Source organism: Myotis myotis, unplaced genomic scaffold (assembly GCF_014108235.1).
Source record: "Myotis myotis isolate mMyoMyo1 unplaced genomic scaffold, mMyoMyo1.p scaffold_m19_p_5, whole genome shotgun sequence".
Lineage (NCBI taxonomy): Eukaryota > Metazoa > Chordata > Mammalia > Chiroptera > Vespertilionidae > Myotis > Myotis myotis.
The window spans coordinates 100,502,043-100,522,228 of record NW_023416357.1 but is presented as its reverse complement, the minus strand read 5'-3'; the positions used below and the strand labels follow the sequence as shown (position 1 = coordinate 100,522,228).

The 20,186-nt window shown below is 43.1% G+C and overlaps 1 protein-coding gene across 11 annotated transcripts in view; it reads right to left on the bottom strand.

The window, feature by feature from the left end:
* Positions 1–20,186, bottom strand: part of LOC118656434 (CREB binding protein) — a 179,614-nt gene that overhangs the window by 97,550 nt on the left and 61,878 nt on the right. For 7 of the 11 annotated variants that reach the window (XM_036309774.1, XM_036309777.1, XM_036309771.1 and 4 more), the window contains exon 3: positions 1,984–2,160. The exons of 1 other annotated variant lie outside the window; for it this stretch is intronic. In XM_036309774.1, the coding sequence (XP_036165667.1) occupies positions 1,984–2,160 (177 nt within the window). Of the gene's footprint in view, positions 1–1,983; positions 2,161–3,163; positions 3,315–7,890; positions 7,983–8,520; positions 8,676–20,186 lie in introns of those variants that run through there. 3 more of the 11 variants (XM_036309779.1, XM_036309778.1, XM_036309780.1) reach the window with 3 other exon arrangements.

Here is a 20,186-nt window from a genome sequence, read left to right as displayed (position 1 = left end):
GGACTGGGAGCTGCCAAAACATGACACCAGAAATAATTAAAAAGGGCTCTGGGCTTTGCAGACAGGAAGTTACTGAGCCTTGAACAAACTAAAACTCTTCAGACCCTCAACTTCCTCATCTGTAAGATGGGACATGTAATATGTCTTTCAAAGAGACTATTACAAGAATAAGATAAAACACAGAACATGACATGATGGCACTGAGATGTCGTCCCACTTCTCTGCCCAGACCCCTCTCGTTCCTGCTTCTACAGCATGAAGGCTATGCCTGGGTTACTCTGCCTCACAAGCATACACACACAGGTAAAGCACCACTCCCTGCCCTGGTGAAAGTCTGAGGAGCTCACTCAAAGTCTGCTCTCCTGGTGGGAAAGTGGCAGCTGGAAAAGCAGTGCAGATGACAGGCAGAATGGGTAGAGAAAGGGAGAGGTAGAGACAAAGAAAGAGGTAAGAGGAAAAAACCTGGGTTTATTTCTGTTAGATGTCACAAAAACAGACAAAAGGATGAGGTGCTATAGCTACTGCTTCCCCTAACCAGACACCAGAGCAGGGCTTCTCACCAGGGGCCACTGTGGGAGGAAGAAAGGGGAGAGGGGGAGAGTGCTATGAGAAATCTAGTGGGTGGAGGCCAGGGATGTTGCTAAACATCCCACAATGCACAGGACATCCCCCACCTCAGAGAATGATCCAGTCCCAATTGTCAACAGTGCAGAGGGAGAGAGAAGCCCTGCTCCAGACCAAAGGGCTGTCCCCTCTAGCCCTGGCACAGGTGAAGGGAACCAGATGCCTCTTTCTAGTCAAGTCTGAATTTGACCCTGATAAATGTACCACTTTCAGAAATTCAGTCCCCTGGATCAGCACAGGAAGGAAGGCAATGTGGAGTAAAAGGATTCCATCACCAAGTTGTGGGTAAAGAAGAGAGGATAGGGAAGTAAAGCTGGAAAAGATTTGAAAAGAGAAAAGGAGGAAAATATTAAGTCAGAGTTTACCAGACTATGAAATACAGGATGGCTGTGGAAAAGCAAATGCTCTTACTCTGAAACCAAAATGTGCTCCAGGTCATTAAGCAAACTCAGCTGATGACTGCTAGAACTGGAGTCCATGCTACCGTCCTCCTAATGAGGAATGGAAAAGGAAAGGCAGGTGAGATTAGGGAGAATGTGGGTGCCAGATGCAGACTGCTGCCTCCAGAGCTCTGAAGGGAAAGCTAGGGGAGAAGGAGGCTTTGTTTTAGGTTCTGGACGTGTATGGCTGAAACTAGACAATCCTGGAAGGGCAGGTTCCCAGCAACAAGCCCAAGGAAGAAAAGGCTTGGCTGTTTCCAGCCTCAAACATTTAGCAGCTGCAAGTACACAGTGAGGTCTAACAAAAACACACACACCTCCCCTTACTGTTTGGAATGAAAAGAGAGTCTATTTTGCAGTGCAAAAGGAGCTATTTTCCCAAAATATCTTGGTTAGTTAGGCCGAGAGGTTACAAGGATAATACCTATTTTATAGGTGAAATCTCAGAGAGAATGAAGACATGCGAACCCCTATAACAACAAGTCAGACACACCATGTCTCACAGACATGATATAGTCCTTGGAAGATGAATGCTCTTTGTTTGACTGTAACAAAAATCAATGGGCTTCTACTGACAGCCTCAACCACTAACAGATAGAAAGTGTGAGAAGAGCCTGCTTCTTGATTCTCTTGGCTATACTACTGAATCAAGAGGGTAACTGAAGAGAAAGGAACAGCGATTAACAGTCATGAACCCTCTCTCTCCACAAAGGGAACCTGGGAGGACTGACTGAATAACCTCTACCTAGCCCTCTGATTGCCAGCTCATCACAGAAAATGTTAACTCCCTGAGAGAGAGCTACTCATAAGAAGTATGGGTTATTTTCTTATCACCTACAACACACTTTTAGTTACAGATCTTTACTATCAGCACAATAAAATCTACCCAGCAAAGCCCTGAGAGCCAAGGGCAACTTACCATGTTTGGCACATTGGTGACTGAAGCATTCTTGATGTCTGCAGGGAAGGGAGGCAAACTAGTGACCACATTCTGCTTGCTGGGTAACTGGGGGTTCACTCCAGGGGCTCCCATTGGCTGCCCTCCAGTTTGACTAAAGGGTTGTCCAAATGGACTTGTGTTACCAGTCATTCCCATCTGAAACAAAAAGAGGCAACATCAGGTATTGGGAAAATCACACATAAAAGAGTCTCAGGTATGCTCACTTTGACCCAGGGAAGCAAAAACTGTTATTTCCTATAAAAGCTTCATATCAGTTACAAATTAAAGGCTTATTTTCAGGGTTCAAGTCAGAATTATGAACAGAACAACTTGCTCAAAGGCAGAGGCTAATAAAGCTGTTCTCAACAGCTACATCTGCCTCCTCTTACTAAGAGCCAGCAATTTCCCATCCTTACCCTCAGCCATACTCATCACCCAATTCCCCCACCCCAACAGTGGCACTAATGCATTAAGAAAATCATTTAGAGAACAAAACCTTCTAGAATCATTAATAAAGGGAAGCTCCTTCAGCTTAATTACTCTCTAAGTAAATAGTTTCTTTCAGGTATCCCCATCAGATTGAAGCTAAGTTTCTACTAGTTTAAAACACGCAGTAGAAACACTGACAAAGATATGATATAATGTCTAGGATTTGCTTTAAAATAACCTAGTGAGGCCCTGGCTGGTTTTACCTAGTGGTTAGGGCCTCAGCCTGCAAACCAGAGGTCTCGGGTTCGATTCTTGGTCAAGGGCATGTACCTAGTTTGCAAGGTCAGTAGACCCAGTGGGGGCGTGTGGGAGGCAACCAATCAATGGTCTCTTTCACATAGATGTTTCTCTCCCCCCCCTACCCTCTCTCTCTACCCCCCCCCCCCCCATCCACTCTCTCTGGAAATCAATGGAAAAAATATCCTCGGGTGAGGATTAAAAAATAAAAATAAAAAAATAACCTAGTGAGGCAAGATGTACTGATAGGAAAGAAGCCTAGATAACAAACTGGCCATATGTTGGTAACTCCCAAATAGATAACAGGTACGCATTTGAGGAATTGTTATATTATCCTCTCTAACATTAAATGAAATTTCCCATTATAAAATTAGTGAAAAAAATATAAAATATATACTAGATAAAGGCAAAAACAGGAAGAAGGAACTCCCACCTATGCCTCTGTAAGGGCCTGTAACCAACACACGTCAGGAATCTCAGTCAACAGGATTCCCTCTGGACACCTCAGCCCCAACCTCCACAGGAGTGAATTTGGGAAACCTCAAATTGATATCCTGATGCTCACCTTCCTCTCCTCTGGAGAAACAGAAACCAATCATTAAAAGACTGGCTTTTCTCACTGCCTACCTGTGCTCTTTCTCAAAGTTGTAGCATTCCACCTGCTGTGTAGTGCTCACTCTTACTTTCCAAGTATCTTGGTATGTTGGATGTTTGAAAACTGGGAGGAAGGGGCCCCCCAGGAAAGACCTCCTAGGGTAAGTTGTACTTATTCAAGAGATCTCGCTCCAGCCTGCTCTAGCCCAGTCACACTGGGTAACTTACATTTCCCTTCTATAAACTTAGATCCTCATTTGTAAGACCTGTGTCTTGAACAAGATGAATTGCATTATTTCTTGAAGCTCTAAAATTCTAGGTTGCAAACAAAGCAATGCTCCATACAACTAACCCTTTTCTGCTGAAATGTCCATATAAAAACACAAATAAAAACAATCTAGTGTAACAAAAATGTTCTCGTTCTGTGCATTTTCATATGTACAGGTGGTTTCCACATGTAGCTTTTTCAGCTGATATTTCTCACCTTTTTGAAAGTGAACATATTCTAGCAGCCATTTTTGCCCTATTTGCTTTACTTGAGTAAACAGAAACAAATTTAAATTCTACTAAAACTCAAATTCAACTTGAATTAAAAAAAATTCTTCAAAAAGCTTAGTTAGGCTCAACTTTGAGTTCTGATGACTTAATCAAGGTAAGATGGCAGCTCAGTAAACTTTTAATATAAAGGGCATTTCTGATTTTCAATTAGGGCTTTGTTTTTAAATCCTCACCCAAGGATATTTTTCCACTGACTTCTTAGAGAGAGTGTAAGAGATAGGGAAAGACAGAGAGAAATATCGATGAGAGAGAAACACATCGATCGGTTGCCTCCAGCATGCACCCTCACCAGGGCCTAGGCCACAACCGAGGTACGTGCCCTTGACCAGAAATGAACCCAGGACCCTTTGGTCTGCAAGCGGATGCTCTATACACTGAGCAAAACCAGCTAGAGCTGATTTTCAACTAGGTTTTTGTAGTTATTATCCAAAACTCTGATCTGAAGCAAGAATTTGTATTTTCAGAAAGAATTAGATACATTAAATAAATTCCACGTAACAATTACTTCTCTCAGAATTTTTTTTATCCCATAAAATCAAATTGCTGAAACACTTCTTACAGGCCCAAGAATTTGAGGCTAAAAAAACATAATTATAATTTCTATTTCTTAAATTTTATTTAAAATATCTTTACTAGGACCACATATTCAGAAGACATATGCATCCATTCACCTCTCCTTGAATCCAATCCATTCTTGCAGTTAGCCAGTTCAGGTTTCCCCCACCTCTAAAAGTAGAGTTTGTATGAAACCTTTTGTAAACCAAATGCCGTAAAGTGAAGAAGAAATTATCATTAACTTATATATTAAAAAAAAAAAAATTAGTGTTCCCAGACCCAAAAAGTAACATACCAAATAATACATACAACCTAAAATAACCCTAACATTGCCCTGGCTGGTGTTGCTCAACGGTTAAAGCGCTGGTCTGTATACTGAAGGGCTGCAGGTTTCATACCTGGCCCAGGTGGTTGGGTGCATGCAGTAGGCTACCAATTGATGTGTCTCTCTCACATCTCTCTCTCCCTTTCCTCCTCCTTCCCCACCCCCGCCCACCACCCCTCTCTCCTCCTCCCTCCCTGCTCTTCCTTATACTCTCTAAAAATCAATGGCAAAATATCCTGAGGCAAGGATTAACAACAACAAATTTTAAACCTAACATATAGTAAAATCAGGAATCTATACTAATAAAAGGGTAATATGCTAATGAGACCGGGTCAACCGGACATCTTCCGGATGTCCAACTTCCTTTCGGACAAAGCCACAGTGGTGGGGGCTGAGGCAGAGGTGGTTAGGAGTGATCAGGCCAGCAGGGGAGGGCAGCTTGGGGGGCGATCAGGCCAGCAGGGGAGGGCAGCTTGGGGGGCGATCAGGCCAGCAGGGGAGCGGTTAGGCAGCAATCAAGCTGGCAGGCAGAGGAGGTTAGGGGCAATAAAGCAGGCAGACAGGCGAGCAGTTAGGAGCCAGCGGTCCTGGATTATGAGAGGGATGTCCGACTGCCAGTTTAGGCTGCAGGGATCAAGCCTAAACCAGCAGTTGGAGATCCCCTGAGGGGTCCTGGATTGGAGAAGGTGCAGGCCGGGCTGAGGGACCTTCCTTTCCCCCCAACCCCCCATACACAAATTTCGTGCACCGGGCCTCTAGTGATATGACAGAATACACACCACACTTTGCACCACCTACCAATTCAATTCAAGCAACAGGCTTTCTAATTTATCTATTACTGAACATCAACTGAGAGAGGCCACTTTGTTACTAGCAGAACCAATAATAATTTAGGCAGCTTTCAAGATCCTTGCTCTCTGCACATGTGTAAATGATACGAATGGTAAACACAGGCAAGTTCAATGCACACACAATGTGATTATTTCACCACAATCAAAATGCTTAATTAGCCCTGGTTGGTGTGGCTCAGTTGGGTTGGGCATTGTTCCTTGCTGGTCAGGGCACATGCTTGGGTTTCAGACTCGATTCCCAGTACGGGGGGCACATAGATAGGAGGCATGTAAGAGGCAGCTGATCCATGTTTCACTCTCACATTGATATTTGTATCTCTCCCTTCCTCTCTCTTAACAAAAAATCAATAAAAAAATATATTTTTAAATGCTTAATTACACCCAGTTTTACCCTAAACTTAACACCCTTGTGAGCTCTCTTAGGTTTTTTCTGATACCTTAGGATACATCTTGTTAATGGATGAACAACATCAAGAGAAAGCCCAGGTGCTCACAAACATAGTTCAAAGCTACAGTGGCTTGATGCTGAGATGCTGAGTGTGGCTCCTGGGGAAGGAGCTCAGCTGGGCTACCTTCGGTGCAAGCACCTGGCTTATTGCAGAACAACTGCTGAATGCTATTTTCACTTTTCACCTTTTTTTGTAAAAGCAAAAATCCTTTTCAAATTTCTTTCAGTTTGAAAATAGGTCCTAATGTAGTTTTTGACAAAAGCAAAATGGCATAATGTGAACCAAAAGTGGGGGATACCTGGCCCTGGAGGGTGGCTCAGTTAGTTGGAGCATCACCCCGTTCACCAAAAGGTGGAGGGTTCGATTCCCAGTTAGGGCATATACCTAGGTTGCAGGTTTGATCCCGTTCCTTCCTCTCTCTCTCTCTCATCAATAGGTATCTTTGGGTAAGGATTTTTTTAAAAGTGGGGGTTGCCTGTATTCTCTAAGCTCCTGCTGTGAGCCAAACCTAGTTCTGTGCAGAGGCAATTTTCCTCCTTGTCATGGAGCTCACTTCTTATAACCACCAATTGGACAAAGAAAATCCAAGTCACACTGGAAGTTGCTAGCATCAACGAACCAAAGTAGACAGCGGCTGAGGGAGGGGAAGGATAGATAGTTTGTGCTTCTAGTCACCCCCTTCAGTGTAGAAGGAAATAAATAACAAGAGACCAAAGAGCTTCCAAAGGGGTCCTGTGGGTCTCAAAGTTCACCCAACATGTTGCAAAAAACCTGTTTTTAAAACATTGCAAATATTTTTACAACATTCATATGATCACCTTGCCAGGTTGAAAATGGGGTGGGTGTGGGTCTGTCTGGTCTCTTGAATACAACTTGTCTGGTCAACTTCTGGGGCAAAGCACTTTCTGTCTGCACTGAAGTGTTTCAGGGTGTTTGGAACACTCTGATATATTTCATCAGGAATATTTTTCACTTTTTCTTTTTGGCCATTCAATAGTGAAGAAAACTATTTCAATGTGGTCTTGATCCTCATGGTGCAAGCAGCAAGGTAAAATCAAAGTCAAACTTTGCTACCTGCCATCATTACCTGATGGCAGGTAACGAACGTCCAGCTAATAGGGACTGACTATACATTTAAAAAATTGAAAAATTTCCCCTCCCCAGCCTAGAACAAATACATTCTACGGACGAACCAAAACAAGTCAAGGCTACCTGCAGAAGGTCAGACTCTAACTAAGGTCAGGGCTCAGGTCTGTCTCTCAGTCCAGGGTCAATCCCAGCCTGTCTGTAACCGGTTAGAGCTAACAGGGAGGAGAACCAAAGGACAGTCCTCCAACCGACCACTGCTTCCCAGCTCCTAAGTAAGGTCCCCACCCTGGACCCTGGGTCCCAAACCATTTCCTGGCAGAGCCTGGTAGAACCAGAGGGTATTCTCTAGTCCTAGCCTGCAGAGTGGGTAAAAGCCATCAGCTTTTAGAGACTTCTAGATTTCTTAATTCCTGTTCTACATCTATTGTCCTTTTATCAGATTGAACATTCCCAAGTCTAGGCTAACACACATATTTTTAACATCAATACTCATAAGAAAATAGTCAAATCAAGACAAAAATATTTACTCTAATTTTCTGACAGTTATTTGATAACAATTTAGTAAATTTGGCTTTATTTTCAACTGAAGTTAACCAGGATTTGAGTATAGCTGCTTAAGAAACACCATGTAATCTTTTCAATAAAATTCATAAAGCAGAACAGCAGAAATAAGCAACTTTTAAGTTGATGGTAACATTTATATAAAATATGAGCAAATTAAAACCTATGGAATATTTACATTGTCTTATTCAGCAGCAACCCATACATGTTAAAAATTTCCTTTTATTCCATTTTATCCAGAGCCCTTTTAAGCATTAATTCAAGTTCAATCTGAAAAAACAGGAAAAGTTAACTGTATTAAGTACCTAAAAAGGCAAGCTCTCCCATAATGAAATCTAAATTAAAAAATGTCTTATAGGTCTACCACGTTTTCCCATGAGAAAGCATTCTTGTAACCAAGTATATCAATCAATCATTTCAAAAAGAGAATAAAGACTTTTTTTTTAAAAGAGAGGAAGGGAAAGCATGAGAAACACTGACCAGCCGCCTCCTGCATGCGCCCCAACAGGGGATCAAACCTGCAACCCGAGTATGAGACCTAACTGGGAATCAAACCCATCACTCCTTGGTGTACAGGATGACACTCCAACCAACTGAGCTACACTAGTCCCTGTGTACAAAGAAAGAAAAAACTAGGTAAAAAGAAGAGGAAAAAAATACTAGTGCCAGATCTGGAGGCCTACCTGCCTTCTCCCCCAAGGATGGGGACTCTAAAGTATAAAACCTGATGAGAAAACCTCTTTATTAGTTGGGAAAAAAAACTAAACAAGGTCTACAATAGCCTTTATTACCGAAGCAAAGATAGTACCTGGAGCAAATTCTAGCGATGCTTGGTCCATCAATCAAGAACTGCTGAAGTCTGAGTTGTCTGGCAAGTAGGTGAGTGACAGCTATCCACAGAAAAGGGATAGACCAGCCGTGGGCAAACTACGGCCAGGCCGGACCCGGCCTGTTTGAAATGAATAAAACTAAAAAAAAAAAAAAAAAAAAAAAAAGACCGTACCCTTTTATGTAATGATGTTTACTTTGAATTTATATTAGTTCACACAAACACTCCATCCATGCTTTTGTTCCGGCCCTCCGGTCCAGTTTAAGAACCCATTGTGGCCCTCGAGTCAAAAAGTTTGCCCACCCCTGGGATAGACAATGCTTCTCTCTCTACTTTGGCAAAGGCATGTACTACAGATATGCTATGGAAAGTATAAAAAACCTACATGACTCAATGGTATTATCTGCCATAATAATACTTATAACAATCCATCCTGGATCTGTCTTAGACACAAAACCAGGATAAAACTTGCCTTCCTGGAATATACATCTCTGTGTCCTTGGGCCCCAGCACATAATGAGTGCTTAATTACTATTTGGAAAAGAAACCAAACAAAAAGAGACCATGTATCAGGCAGTACCGGGAACAAAAACCCCTACACTGGCCCCAAGAACAGAGAAAAATCAAAGAACTGTGGGCCAGTTCTAAGGCAGGCACAAATGAAAGTCACTATTAGTTGGAGGGGAAATAGAAAAGTCAGGAATAACAGTCTCCGTTCTATCTTCTCAGCATCTGCCATAAGGATTTTAGCTACTAGTTGGAATGAACAGTCATGGAGTGGACAAGCATGCAAGTGAACAACCCATGCTAAAAGGTTGAACATAATATGCCCTTGGAGTTGGTTTTACAGGATGATGATAGCTTTGTGTCCCATTGACAGCATATATGGGAGGTCCTCTGTGCTATCTATATCCATTGGGCCAGCAAATCCTTGGCTTTGGTACAAGGTCCTAGCCAAACCCCAACCCAGAGCTTCCCAACTGGTGTACTAAAATACTGATTCATCAGCCTCAGTGATCACCTCTGACTGCAAACAGTCTCCTCTGCTGACCTCAGTGTGTGGGACAAATATTTTCATTTTCTACTTGTATCATGATATGACAGCTATAAAAATAAGAAAACAAGCTCTGAGCTTCCAAAGAATAGAAAGATTATCTCCACTAACCCAGAGACTTCTACTACTCACCTAACTCACTTCATCAATTAAGTTAGTAAGCTTAGAAAAATATAACTGTCAACTTGCAAACATGAATGGAAAGTTGCTCGAATCATTTACAATATACCAGTGCTACTATAACACAGATATTGAAGAGTTTAGATCAAACTGAAAGGGTATAGAACAGGGGTGGGCAACCCCTGGCACGCATGCCAAACATGGCACGCCAGTAACTTTTGCTGGCACGCGAAACCCTCTCTTATAATCTTCCATTTACAATTTATTTTTAATATCAACTTTTTTATTTTTCAAATAAATTCAGTGTAGGTGCATCTTAGATAAATAAATAATTTTACGTAACAAGTTATCTTAAAGACCATAGACATGGATTGACGGGAGAGGGGAGGAGCAATTTCTATGCCTCTGCCTTAGCTCTCCCTGCCTTCCTAGATCCGACCAGTGTTTTGGTTTCATCCACATACGCTTGTGAATCTTTGTTCTCAGTGATGAATTTTGTTAAGTCTCGTAATAGGAGTAGCCTGATGGATGAAAGTAGTACCTTGTGCATATCTCTGAAGGTCACGAAATATAAACCTGATGTAAAATCTGTCATCAGTGATGCAGCAGCAAAAGTCCCACTAATAATATCAAACGGAGTCATAAAGTTTTCTGTCGGACTATCAGTGTACATGTATACATTAAAAAATAAATGTAGAAAAAACTAAGATGGCGGCATAGATAAACACCGGGAAATTGCTGCTTCCCACAACAATCGATAAATGCATCAAAAACACAAGGTGGACATCATCCAGAACTACAGGAGGGCTGGCTGAGTGTAAATTCTACAACTAGAAGGAAAGAAAAGCACACTGTGAGCGGGAGGAGCTGCGGAGGTGGAGTGCAGAGGTACGGGGGCTCGCGCGCGGAAAGGGTCTGGCACCTGAGGACGCGGCTGTCTTTTTGAATCTGGAGGGAGACACAAGCTCCCGACGGCTCTGAAATCCGGTTCAGGGAAGTCTCTGGGGACCCAGGACTCATACGGGGAGATACTGGACTGTCTGGCAGCGGGCGAGCTTGAGAGCGGCTTTCCCTCAGAGGGGCTTGCAGCCATTGCCAGGACACTGGGACTCGCGACTCCTTAGGGCAGGGCTGAGGCTCCGCCATAGCCTCTTTCTCCGCCCTTTGATTTCTTGAGACCCCGCCCCGCCCAGGCTGCAGCAGAGGCTTTTGCATATGAATGCCCTGGCCATTTGCAACCTGTAATTACCTAACTGCAGCCGGGCCAGATAGACCCAGAGCTTCCAAGAGAAGGCCCAAGGCCCCACAGCGGCTTGCACTGCTACACAGCTGAGCATCTTCAGGGCACTTCCAAACTCCAAAAAAAAAAAGGAAGGGGAATCTGCAGCTCTCTTCGTAGCTCCTGCTGTGTAACCTCAGGCAGAGGCTAAATTAGCACCTCCTTAGATCCAAGAGCCACTGTACCCAGTGGTCAGAGGGGAACCATCCAGATCACAACTCCTCAGATCCATAAGGGACACACTCAGGGTGCAGTCTCAGTGAGCACCAAAGCCCCACTGAAGCAAGTCTTGCCCCAGAAGGGTGTCTCCAGCACAGAAGTTCTCCCACTGCAGATACAGCTGATTCTCGCTGCCAATTGCCCTGGAGGTCAATTCCTCCCAGTGATCCTACAACAACCAAGGCATAGCTACAACAAGACTGTGCACAAAGCCCACAAGGGGGTGCACCAAGAGTGTCCACCTCAGGTAACTGGGGAGGCTGAGACACTGGGCCCTACAGGACACCTAGCACACAAAGCCACTCTATCAACACAGGGAAGCAGCCAAAATGCGGAGACAAAGAAACAGGTCACAAATGGCAGAAATGGAGGAAAGCAAACGACTGGATATAGAGTTCAAGGCCACGTTTATAAGGTTTTTCAAGAATTTTATGGAAACCGCCGATAAATGTAATGAGTCCCTCAATAAGTATAGTGAGACCATGGAGGACATGAAAAAGGACCAACTAGAAATTAAGCATACACTGACTGAAATAAAGAATAATCTACGGAGATCCAACAGCAGACAAGAGGATCCCAAAAATCAAGTCAAAGATTTGCAATACAAAGAAACAAAAAATACCCAACTGAAAAAGAAAAAAGAAAAGAGATTCCAAAAATATGAAGATAGTGTAAGGAGCCTCTGGGACAGCTTCAAGCGTACCAACATCAGAATTATAGGGGTACCAGAAGAAGAGAGAGGGCAAGATATTGAAAACCTATTTGAAGAAATAATGACAGAAAACTTCCCCTACCTGGTGAAAGAAATAGACCTACAAGTCCAGGAAGCACAGAGAACCCCAAACAAAAGGAATCCAAAGAGGACCACACCAAGACACATCATAATTAAAATGCCAAGAGCAAAAGACAAAGAGAGAATCTTAAAAGCAGCAAGAGAAAGACAGTCAGTTAGCTACAAGGGAGTACCCATACGACTGTCAGCTGATTTCTCAACAGAAACCATGCAGGCCAGAAGGGAGTGGCAAGAAATATTCAAAGTGATGAATAGCATGAACCTGCAACCAAGATTACTTTATCCAGCAAAGCTATCATTCAGAATAGAAGGTCAGAGAAAGAGCTTCACGGATAAGAAAAAGCTAAAGGAGTTCATCACCACCAAACCAGCATTATATGAAATGCTGAAAGGTATTCTTTAAGAAGAGGAAGAAGAAAAAGGAACGCTTACCATTTGCCACAGCATGGATGGAACTGGAGAGCGGATAAATACCACATGATCTCACTCATTTGTGGAATATAATGAACAACATAAACTGATGAACAAGGACTGATCCAGAGACGGAGAGGCATTGATTGGACTGTCGGGCCTTGGAGGGAAGGTAGGGGAGGGTGGGGGTAAGGGGGAAAGATCAACCAAAGGACTTACATGCAGGCATATAGGCCTAACCAATGGACACGGACAACGGGGGGGGGGGGGGGGGTTGAGGGCATGAGCGGGGGTGGGGGGGAGCTAGAGGGTAACGTGGCGACAAGGACACATATGTAATATTTTAATCAATAAAAATATATTAAAAAATAAATAAAAATAAATGTAGCCCTGACCGGTTTGGCTCAGTGGATAGAGTGTCAGCCTGCGGACTGAAGGGTCCCGGGTTCGATTCCAGTCAAGGGCATGTGCCTTGGTTGTGGGCGCATCCCCAGCAGGGGGTGTGCAGGAGGCAGCTGATCGATGTTTCTCTCTCATCGATGTGTCTAACTCTTTGTCCCTCTCCCTTCCTCTCTGTAAAAAATCAATGAAATATATTTAAAAATAAATAAATAAATAAATGTACTTTTCATCATCATATACTGTGTTTTTGTGGCTCGAATAAATTTTATTATTTCTTCAAGGTTCTTCACATACGTACACCTTAAGAGATATCAAGTAGGCGTAACATGTTCTCAAAAAATTAGGGTTGGCATGCAGAAGAATTTTGAGTCAGAGATTTTGCTGGTTTTGGCACGCACTCACAAAAAGGTTGCCCACCCCTGGTATAGAACATATCATCAAAATGGAAATTTCTCCTGACTAGGAAAGTCAGAAGTAACAGTCTCCTTTCTATCTTCTCAAGGTCTGCCAGAGTAGGTTTCTACAATAGAAGCAAGCGAAGTATCCATTTTCTTGCTCCTTTGTAGCAAAAGGGGACAGAGAAATGCTTTCTTCCCAGTTAGGGCCACCATTATCCTTTCTCATTATCAGCAACCCAAACACCCCTAAGATGAGGTGTGGGCCAGGCACTGTCTGGGAAGTCCACGGTATATGTGTATGTGTGTGTGCAGGAGGGCACATTAGGTGGTTACACCTATACAAATTTTGTGTGATGTGCACTTTTGAGAGATAAAGTCCATTACATTTTTAAAGGGGGTCCTAAGATCTCCTAAAGATTAAGAACACCTGCCCCTGGAGAAAGACATCCCCCTGCCTACCTCTCACTAGCTCTCCCCAGACTTCACACATCCCTGCCACAAACAGGCCTTTTCCAGTGGACAGTCTCCCATCCAAAGACATCAACCACTCAATTAAACAACTACCCTCATAAATAAACTCTTCCCAATATTATCTCCAAATGTCTCTTGAAATGCACACTCACCAAAAGGATCGGATCATAACCATTTATAAACTAAAAGCCTGATGCGGACATACCGTGTGACCAGAGGAGAATATCTGGAACAGAATGATAAAGAGAGGATGTATAGCACCGGAGGAGGCCAGTCAGAAACACGCTTCCACTTAACGGTTTTACTTAAGAGTTGGCCGAGCCTTCAGAAATGTTTTAAGAGGCAACAAATGTTGAGTTTGATGTGGTTTCAATGAGACCACTACACACATTGGGTTGTTGTTTTTTTTTTAAAGCTGAATTCTTCAGTTTTCCTCATACCTTGGTAGACACTTAAAACCACACCACACAGCAAAGTGATCAAAGGAAGTACTGTATGGGAGGCGGGATGCTGGTCAAAAAACATATAGAAAGCAAACAAAATATGACCTTCAGCAATAAGCTTAGTAGAGACAATTGGAGAGGACAGAATTTTCAGCTGGAAGGGCCTCAAAGAGTATCTGGTTAAAACATATTACTTCTCAGGCCCTGGCCGGGTAGCTCAGTTGGTTATTAGAGTGTTGTCCTAATACAACAAGGCTGCAGGTTCCTGATACACCAGGGTTGTGGGTTTGATTTCTGGTCAGAGCACATACAAGAATCAACCAACGAATGCATGGATGGGTGGAACAGGTCTGTCTGTCAGTCTCCCCTGACCCCTCTTTTTAAAATCAACCAATCAATAAATAAAAAGTATGAAAACAACAACAACAAATCCATATCACTTTATGGATGAGGAAAGGGTGGTCCAGAAAGCTTAGGAACATAACAAAATCAGTTGGAAAAACTCGCTATGAAGCTCTCCCTTCCCCAGTCCAGAGTCCTTGATCCCTGCCACGAGGCTTGAAGCAGAACTGTGATTCCTTCAGACACATCCATACTTGCACACCCATGGCACTTGATACCACTAGACAGAGACAGGCTCAGTCCACAAAGATCAGGTATTAATGCCTGTTTTTGGGGGAAAAAAAAACAAAAGTTTTACTGGAACACGGACACAATAAGCTTTCATCCAGAGAGACAATTAAGTGCTATATTTAAATGTGTATACTCTAGCGATCTTCACCTGGTCCGAGGGTAGCTCTGCCACTTGCTAAATGTGTGACTTTGGGGCAATTTACTTTAAGCTCTCAATGCCTTCATTTTATCACCTGTAAATTGGAGATAACAGCACTTCTTCTGAGGGTTGTATGAGGATTAAACTTCACCAAGTAAAGCACCAAGAAGAGTTAACTGACATACAGTAAGTGCTATAGGAGTTAGCTAGTATGTTGGCTTTGGGAAGAATCACTTTATACTAAATATATTTCTTTCAAAAGCATGATTAGGGTAGCCCTGGCCAGTGTGACTCACTTTTAGAGCATCGGCCTTTGGACCACCAAAGGGTCGCAAGTCTGATTCCTGGTCAAGGGCACATATCTGGGTTGTAGGTTCAATCTCTGGTCCAGGTCAGGTTGGGTGCAGGAGGCAAACTAATTGATGTGTCACTCTCACATCGATGTTTCTCTCTTTCCCTCTCCCTTCCCCTCTCCCCTCTCCCCCCACCCCATCTCCCCCACCCTAATCTCTCCCTTCCACTCTAAAAATCAATGGAAAAAATTTCCTCTGGTAAGGATTAGCAGCAACAAAAAATGCATAGGGTATTAATAAAATAAATGAACATTTCCAGAGGCCATGTGATGGTGAGGAGTGGTTCAAACAGGTAGGATCAGAGGGAGAGGCCATCTGGAATTACTGGCATTTGACATATTCAGAGGAACATGAAATGAATTTATAACGAAACAATCTTGTGCACTTACTAGCTGTAAAAATACTTTTAACAGATAATTATTTTCTAGATCATAAACATTTTCAACTATTTCACTCTACATTGTTTTCCAGCTTTAAAAACACTCACAATGTTCATTTTAAACAAAATATACTATCAACAATAACAATATATAATAAAAATACGCTAGCCTAATCTTCCTGGGTTGAAATTTAAATAAAAACATAGAGGAATCAAACAAGAAAGAACAGTCCCACAAAAAGAAATTGATATAACTCCCACTTGTAAGTAGGCCATGACATAGCAACAAATGTTCCATTTGAGATGTGGCTTCGAACTAACTCAACAAGCTTATTAACTTGAAGTCTTTAGCATCTTTCTTCACACATTGGTATACATGTAAAACCACAAATTCATATAAGAGGTGTAAAAACAACACAATTTAGTACACCAAGAGCAAAATTTGCCAAATAAAGAGCCAGAAGTATTAATTCTTTTCAATGACATAAAGAACCAGAACTAACCCAGAGTATGGCCATATCATTCATAAAGCCAAAAGCATTTTCTCTTGGCAACCTACCACTGTTGGGAAAAAGCCAAGAAAAGCAGTTTTCATGGAAAGACACATGGCTGTATTCAGTTGTCTGCTATCACCCGCTTGCTCTTGGAATCTTTCCAGTACCTCAACTTGGCAAATAAAGAGTAAGTAGAAATACACAACAGACTGCAATGCCAAAGACATTGCCTGGCCACCAGAGTCACCTGGAATAAGAGAACTGGGCTGAAGATCCCAGGCACACGAGTACACCATCTCTCACTGAACTCAACTCTTACAATGATGCCAATTCTGAAAGAGTTCAGGAAAAATACACAGCCCCAAAGTCTGAACATTTACCTTAGCCTGATAAGTCACAACTGGGAGATAGGTAAAAATACTCAGCAACTCTCATGGAATTTCACTTAAATGATATATGACCAGAATATGACTTAGAAAATAGGATGGGAACTCCTAAAGGGAAGGTGACAGGACAGAGGATCACTGTTGGGCTTCATTTGTATTCACCCAATTGCTCTAGAAACTTCCAGCAACAAAACTGGTTCCCTAACACTGTTGGCAAACTTCAGCAGTCACAACAGTTAGACACATCAACTCCCCAGAGTACAGTCTGCATTAATCCACAAGCAAAAGCAAAAAGTCGGTATGGAAAATGTTTATAATCCTGGTTCTGCTGCTAATCAGATGTGTGGCTGGGACAAATCTCTTGCCTTTTCTAAGTTGTAGTTCTCCTCAGATGTAAAACATGAAGTACTTAGATGACCGCTAGGTCAGTGGTCGGCAAACCGCGGCTCGCGAGCCACATACGGCTCTTTGGCCCCTTGAGTGTGGCTCTCCCACAAAATACCACGTGCCAGCGCGCACATACAGTGCAAATGAAACTTTGTGGCCCATGCGCAGAAGTCGGTTTTCGGCCTGGGCGAGTCTATTTTGAAGAAGTGGGGGGTGTCCGTCGGTCGGGCGACGGGAGACTCGGCACAGGGGGGACTCGGGATACGCAGCGCAGGGGAGGCACTCGCGATTCATGGAGGAACAAGGTAATGCAGGAATTCAGGGGAAGGAGAGGTAAAGATGGGACTGAACATACAGAAAAGGCTTGACGAGAGTCCACAATTATTTCTAGTGAAATTGAAAGGAGAAAGAAAGCTGACATTTCAGAGAATTGTGTCTCCTTTACAAAGGAGCAGGAAAGCTGAACCAGTTCTTAAAACAGGCTGTCAGCTCTACTGCTAGGGCAGGAGGACTGGCACATGGTAGGTGTGAGTATACAAACTCAGGGTTTCCTACGGTCTCCTCCTAGCCAACCTCTTGGGCCTCAAGAATACTGAAGGGAATCAAGTAAGGTCCCGCACACCTTATTAATGCCATAAATCACAAACTATAAAACGTACCCAAAGACATATCAGTGTTTTGAACACATGAACTCTATTTCTAACCAAAAACTGAGTTGTATAAAGTCCTACCAAATATACTTGGTGCAGTATTGTTATCCCTACTGGTGAGAAGATGGAACACAGATAAGACTTTGTGAACACTCAAAGCTACCTCAACATTCTATATATTCTGCAGCTCATTCCTAAAGATCAAGCTGTAAGCACCTGGAAAAGGAAAGTATGACATCGATATAAGGCAGTGGTGGTAATATTGAAACAGTTCTTTTACTATGAAAGTCATTCATTACTAAGAAGGGAAAAATGTTCCTTGTACATTTTTTAAAAAGGTATTTTCTCTTTCTCACAGAAAGGAAGAGCAACCACTGAAATATTTTATAGAGTTATCACTCCGGTGATTTTAATTTTTTTAGTATTTTCTACATTATTTAAATTCTCTACACAATGCATTATTTTATCATAAGGAGGAAAAGTTATTTTTTAAAGTCATTCTCTATTCAAACATTCTGACTGGCTTTAATGACAAGATGACCCACTGGCTGCACAGCTGTATTTAAAATACTAATTTAAGCTGTCAGTGAATAAAACTAGGTAGATCAAACTGATGATGAGTGTTAGAGATTGCTCCTGGGTGGTAATTTAAATCAAATTCACCCTGGTTATAACATGGCTATAAGTTGTCACATTTTTGCTCTAATGCTGCCGGGGTCCAGCCCCAGCAGGTCCAGGGGTCCCCAAAGGTGTGGATGGAGTCGGCGAAGAAGGAAGGACACGGAGACAGTGTTCAGTTGATCAGCAGCCTAGCCAGGATCTCCAGCCAGGATCTCCAGCCAAGTTCTGGTCTGGATCTCCAGAGAGGTTCTGCTTAGGATCTCCTGCCAGGGTCTGTGTCCATGTTCTGTTGCTAGGTTCTCCAGCCAGGTTCTGTCCAGGTTCTCCAGCTGGGTTCAGTCACCAGGTTCTAGTCAGGTTCTCTTGCCAATTTCTGTAGTCAGGTTCAGTCCAGGATCTTTTGCCATGTTCTCTCCAGCGAAGTTCTTCTGTCTCTCGTTCTGTGTAGGTTCTGTCTTCTAAGCTCTGTATTCTAAGTTCTGTGTTCTAAGTTCTGTGTCTTGCTGTCTTATTACATCTGTATTTATACCAGTTGATTCAATCCTATCAATCTCTATTACAAAGGTTAGGGCGTTTCTTATTTCCATTCCAGGGAGTAAAGATTATGTAGCTTAAGCATGATTGTTCGTAGTTAAAGTGATTAATTACCCACCTGGCACTAGTTAAGAGGTTTTATTCCCTCCCTAACTTCAGGGGAAAATCCCTACCTGGGGAAACAACCTTTCTCAGAGACCTTGGTTAAAACACATAGTGCCAAGAAGGTGAGCAAACATATTAAGAACAGTATGCCATATATGCCAGGTCCCTTGAAACAGCAAGGATGGACCGGCTCCCGGCAAATTCCCCCTTTTTTATTTTTTAAAAGCAGGTATTAAAAAGAAAAACCCGAAATGCTCTCTTGTATCCATTTTAAGAGTAGGATTGGCGCTTTCCGCTATTACCTGAGGCCTGATCTATCACCCCAGGGAGAGCTTGCCAATCCTGCACTTTCCTGGAGTGGAAAGGCTGCAGTGGGGTTAAGGATAAGGCTCCTTGGGCCTACCTCCTCCCATGCCTTTACATTTATCTTTCCTTCCTCAGAAAAGCATGGACATACTTCTTGTATAAAACGTTCTGTCTGACTGGGAGTAACCTTAATTCCTCTGCTAGCAAGCATATGTGTTAAAAGATCAATACAGAGTCTTTTTTCTTTAGACTCAGTATGGCACATCTTCTTAATCTAAAGATCAATACAGAGTCTTCTTTCTTTGGACTCAGTATGGCACATCTTCTCAATCTAAGAATCAATACAGAGTCTTCTTTCTTTGGACTCAGTATGGCACATCTTCTCAATCTAAGTTCTGTACTATCCACCTTCTTACCCTACTTATCCTCTATAGGGGGGTCTGCAGTACCCTGGTGGAGTCCTATCCATCCCGAGTGTGGGGTTCTCAATGGGGGGGGCTTACCTAGGGGAATCCTGTTCCAGGGGTTCCCAAAGGTGTGGACGGAGTCGGCGAAGACTATCCACCCTCTTCCTACGGTGGAGTCCTATCCATCCTGAGAGTGGGGCTTACCTAGGGGTCCCTGTTCGGGCGCCAGATGCCGGGGTCCAGCCCCAGCAGGTCCAGGGGTCCCCAAAGGCGTGGATGGAGTCGGCGAAGAAGGAAGGACACGGAGACAGTGTTCAGTTGATCAGCAGCCTAGCCAGGATCTCCAGCCAGGATCTCCAGCCAAGTTCTGGTCTGGATCTCCAGAGAGGTTCTGCTTAGGATCTCCTGCCAGGGTCTGTGTCCATGTTCTGTTGCTAGGTTCTCCAGCCAGGTTCTGTCCAGGTTCTCCAGCTGGGTTCAGTCACCAGGTTCTAGTCAGGTTCTCTTGCCAATTTCTGTAGTCAGGTTCAGTCCAGGATCTTTTGCCATGTTCTCTCCAGCGAAGTTCTTCTGTCTCTCGTTCTGTGTAGGTTCTGTCTTCTTAGTTCTGTGTTCTAAGCTCTGTATTCTAAGTTCTGTGTTCTAAGTTCTGTGTCTTGCT